Source organism: Triticum urartu, chromosome 3 (genome assembly GCF_003073215.2).
Source record: "Triticum urartu cultivar G1812 chromosome 3, Tu2.1, whole genome shotgun sequence".
Lineage (NCBI taxonomy): Eukaryota > Viridiplantae > Streptophyta > Magnoliopsida > Poales > Poaceae > Triticum > Triticum urartu.
The window spans coordinates 1,382,670-1,387,732 of NC_053024.1; the positions used below are offsets into that span (position 1 = coordinate 1,382,670).

At 40.4% G+C, this 5,063-nt stretch overlaps 1 protein-coding gene across 1 annotated transcript; it reads right to left on the reverse strand.

Annotated features, from left to right (window-relative positions):
• Positions 1–604: 604 nt before the first annotated feature.
• On the reverse strand, positions 605–2,357 carry LOC125542240 (protein RER1B-like). The gene is made up of 3 exons (XM_048705195.1): positions 1,868–2,357; positions 1,209–1,389; positions 605–1,039 (listed from the first exon to the last, which is right to left on the reverse strand). Exons 1-3 carry the CDS (start codon positions 2,233–2,235, stop codon positions 989–991), a joined length of 600 nt encoding a protein of 199 aa, XP_048561152.1. The 5' UTR covers positions 2,236–2,357; the 3' UTR covers positions 605–988.
• Between the last annotated feature and the right edge of the window lie 2,706 nt (positions 2,358–5,063).

The window sequence follows — 5,063 nt, forward strand, 5'->3', positions numbered from 1 at the left end:
AAAAATGATTTGTACAATTCCAAGAAAAGTTTGTGACATCTCAAAAAATATTCATGTGTTTCAAAATATGTTCGTGATAGTTTTTAAATGTTTTACAATTAAAAGTGTTCGTTTAATTTAATAAAATGTTTTGTACCATTCAAACAATTGTTAATGACATTTAAAAATTTAAACACTTAACAAGTGTTTTGCATGTTTAAAAACAATGTCCATCATGTTTTCAATGTGTATTTCAGAAAATATGTTTAACTTGTATTTGAAAAATGTTGAGCTTGCATACCACAAATGTTCATCATCCAACGTATATTTGAAAAAAAAATTGCATGTATTTGAAACATAAAAAGTTGATTACAAACATAAAGAAAAACCAAAAGAACCAATGTAAACCGGTACAGAAAAAAAGAAGAAAACCGCGCGGAAGCTTCTAAAACCTAGACGCTTTCCAAAACCACTGCCAGAAAACCAACAGGAACGCACATGAGCCGGCAAACAATATTGTTATAGCTCTCGTGTCAACTACGAAGGTCCATATGGTTAGTAAACTGGCCTGTGTCATACAATCATGTAGTGTATGATGGATTCACAAACCAGAAGAGACCTTCAGTTCAGCTAATCAAAGATGCTACATTTTCCAGCAACATTCAGGCGCCTGAGTAAATGGCAATATATCAACAGCAGAGTTGGATCTAGGATTTCACGGCACCACCTACTTATTTTTGCTGCAACAACATTTGGAGCAACCGGAGCCGAGACAGTCTCCCCAACAACAAAGAATGGACCACGCTATACACAAGTAAGACGAATATATATCGAATTAAACCGTGAACCCATGTCGGAAACATAAGCAGCGAATGTCCCTCCTAGCTCTCTCTAGATATCATGAATGAAGTATTACACTTGTTGGCACATGGAATAAGCCTTGTTGTTGGATTGTATCTTGCGCCCGCCCGCCCGCCCGCCCTTCCATTGTTCCCTTGCACACCGGGGATCAGTCTTTCGACGAGCTGCTGCTCGCGCCACCCTTCTTCCCGCCGTATTTCTGGCAACGCAACCGGAACAGACATTATATGATGAATGAATGAAACGGCAAAAAAGGATAAAGGACGAGATGGAATGATATGCTATGCCTAAAGACCCATGATACCAACTACGAGGAATTGATATCATCAAGCAGTGGACAAGAAAAACAGAGAGAGCAGCAGACAAACCTGCTTGCCGATGTTGAAGGGCACATATTTGTACTTGACCATGTGCAGAATCTGGCGCTTCATCGTGAGCACAAAGAGTACAATCCAGTAGCAGAGCAGTATAGGCCAGAAGACAGGGACGTCGAACACGGAGAAGAAAGTCATGACAAAAGCTATAAGAAATGCCTTTGTGATTGCATACCTGAAGCACGGGCAAACAAATATCATCATGGATGTATCATGCATACCTGAAGAATATATATGTTTGCTATAATAAAAGTCTCTCTATATAAGCTAATGGTGGTTCTATCTATGGGATGACAATAGACGTGCTCAAATTCCATGGTGATAGAATAGAACAACAATGCGTGAATGAAGAGCTCAAAGAATCACTGTAAGTTGCTACAAACAAACACTACAAACTCAAGCCCAAATAAATAATGCATGATTTGTATTCTTCATTCATTCATTCATTCACAAGCAAGATTTGAGATATCATTAGTTGACTAATAAATAAATAAATAAATAATTGGCAGGGAGAGATTTGCGATCTGGACTGGAGGATGCAAGCAGGGCTCCCAGAAGATAGATGAGACGAGTAGATCTGGATCTGGATCTGGATCTGGGTGATGATGAGGGAGGAGTAGATGGATCTGGGGGGATCGCAGAAGAGTACATACCAGAACTTGAACTCTGGGAGCCTCCTGATGAAGGGCTTGAACTCGTCGGATCCGCGGGGGGGGAGGGCGGGCCCGGCGGCGGCGGCGGAGGGGTCGAGCTCCGGGTCCACCATGGGGGAGAGGAAGCCGATGAGGAGGTTGAGGAGGTAGATTCCGAGCCCGTAGCTGACGATGTAGAAGCCGTGGATGGACAAGACCCTGAGCGCGTACACGCCGGCCACCACCAGCGTGCCCACCCACCGCCCCGTCGCGTGCGGCGTCGATCGGTCCAGGTAGTACTGGAACGCCCGCGTCGCCTCCCTCCGCCACTTGGCCGCCGCAGCAGCCGCGCCCGCGCTGCCGGACGAGTCGCCGCCGCCGGAGTCCATGCTGCTGCTGCCTGCTGGCCTGCCTCCTGCTGGGTTAGGGGTGGGGGGTGGGGGTGGGGATCGGGAGGGAGGGACGAGTGGACTCCGCTTTGTTTGTTTGTTTTGTGCTCCGCTGCGTTCTTCTTTGTCCCTTCCTTCCTGTCACCGGGATATACACAACGTAAAATTAAACCCAAAACTAATATAAGCACCTCTCCCATTACAACAAAAACCAATCTAGTTGCCGACAATTTGAGGAGAAATACAAAGATATTTAATCATGCATAAAAGAGTTTAAAAAAAGGCTCAAATAATATTCATAGATAATCTGATCATAAATTCATAATTCATCGGATCTCGACAAACACATTGCAAAAGAATATTACATCGGATACAACTTCAACAACATCGATGAGAACATTGTATTGAAGATTAAAAAGAAAGAAGAAGTCGTCTAGCTACTAACTATGGACCTGTAGGTATGTGGTAAACTACTCACGCTTGATCGAAAGGGCAATAATGTTGATGTAGAAGTCCTCCATGGTCGAACCCCCCTCCGGTCCGAGAAGTGTTTTGGTGGACGCTTCTGTTGGTTTGCGAATATTTGACAATTTATAGGCCAAGAATTAGGGTTAGAGGACTCCCATGGGACCCACAAGCCAGCCCCCAGGGCGCGCCCCTGAGGCTTGTCGTCGCCTCGGGACTCCTCTGACTTCATCTCCAAGTCCTCCAGGTGCTTTCTGGTCCAAGAAAAATCATTGCGAAAGTTTTATTCCGTTTGATATTCCTTTCTGAAAAAGTCAAAAACAAAGAAAAAATATGAACTAGCACTGGGTACTAGGTTAATAGGTTAGTCCCAAAAAATGATATAAAATAGTATATTAATATATATAAAACATCCAACACAGATAATATAATAACATGGAACCATAAAAAATTATAGATACGTTAGAGACGTATCACCCTCCGTGATTGATTCCCCCTCGGCAAAGTACCGAAAAAGGCCTCTAGATGGGATCACGGAAGAAAAGAAGTTTGCAGCGGCGGAAAAAGTGTTTCGGGTGGCTCTATGTTGGTTTGGAAATATTTGGAAATTTATAGGCATGAAACTAGGTCAAAAGGAGCTACGTGGGGCCCACAAGCTCAGGGGGCACGCCTACCTAGCCGCGCCCCCTAAACTTGTGGCTCTCTCGTATCTCGTCTGGTCACCTCCTGAAGCTTCTAGGGTCCATTCTGGTCCAGAAAAATTTAATCCAAAGATTGTCTTTCGTTTAGACTTCGTTTGATATTGATTTTCTGAAAAACCAAAAATAATAAGCAAAAAAGAATAGGAACTGGCACTGGGGACTGGGTTAATTGGTTAGTCACAGAAAATGATATAAAATAGCATATAAATGGATATAAAACATCCAAGATTGATAATATAATTGAATGGAATAATTAAAATTTATAGTACATTGGAGACGTACCAGTACCCCTCTATTTTCCAACCTTATATCGGTGTGTGCCCTATTTGAAACTTTTAATCTGATTGCTCCGGCCCTGGTTGCCCTTCTAGTCTAGTGGGCAAATGGAGACATGCGCGGATGAGGATTTTGAAGTGTGTCACATGTTTGAATGTTCCAAACTTTGGATCTGAGCATATGATGAGGCCACAGGAAACACAACACCGTGATCAAATTACATAAAATAATTAAATTGGGTGCCTAATGTGCACCTGCAGGTATGTATATAATCAATCCACAACCTCCATCTACCAAGGTGCAGCGTATTGCTTGCTGAGAGATTAATTTAGTTATTTTATGTAATCTGGATGCAGGTGAAACTGAACACAAAATAGATTAATAAATTTTCATGACGAAAATGCATTGAAATGCAAGCTACACAAAATGTGAAAATCGTTGATGTTTTTACTTAACAATACATGCACATTCAATGCATTGGCAATTTGTCATTTGTGTGTAGCTCGCGTGTTGATTCATTTTATCATGGAAACCCATATGACAATGTGGATTAGTTTTCAGATTTTATTGGAACATTAAAATGCGATACCCCCTCCCCCCCCCACAAGAAACATACTACTATATATCAGTCGTGCAGTATGATACTTATTACGAGGCTGGACTGAAAAGTTTATGAAATCACGAGGCAGTCCTCCAATTGGACTTTGAAAAATTTTAAATCGTGAAATATTCTAAATCTGTGAACATTTTTAAAATACATAAACATTATTAAAAATCAATGAACGTTCTCTAAAAAATTAAATTAAAGATTAGAAAAACAATCCGCAAACTTTTAGTTCATGAACAAGTTTAAAATGCTTGATCGTTATTCTTAATTCATCTTTAGGCTGAAAAAATTGAACACAAATTTTGTTTTTGAGGTGAAAGTGAACACAAATAAAAACCTCCAAAATGTGGGAATAGCATAAAGCACTACATGGGCCACGACCCATCATGTTTAGCGAGTATTCAGAGAGTCGAGTCTTCTGACTCGCTTAAGCGCACGAGGATATGGCCCGCTCCAGTTCACGGTAGGTACACTGCGTCCTTTTCTTTTCTGTTTTTTTTTCATGTTTTTTAGGTTTTTGATTCCATTTTTAGTTTTATTTACACTTCTAATATTCTAAACATATATATTACAAAACCTTACTTCGCATAATATTTTAGAAAATGTTAATCATGCTTTGAAAAATGTTGAATGTGTATACAAAAAATGTTGATCATGTATTAAAATAATGATGAAATTTCTTGATCATGTATATAAAATTGTTAATCAAGCACTTAAAAAATGTTGAAAAAGTATTCAAAAAATATTGAATGATTATTTGAAAAATGTTGAACATGTAT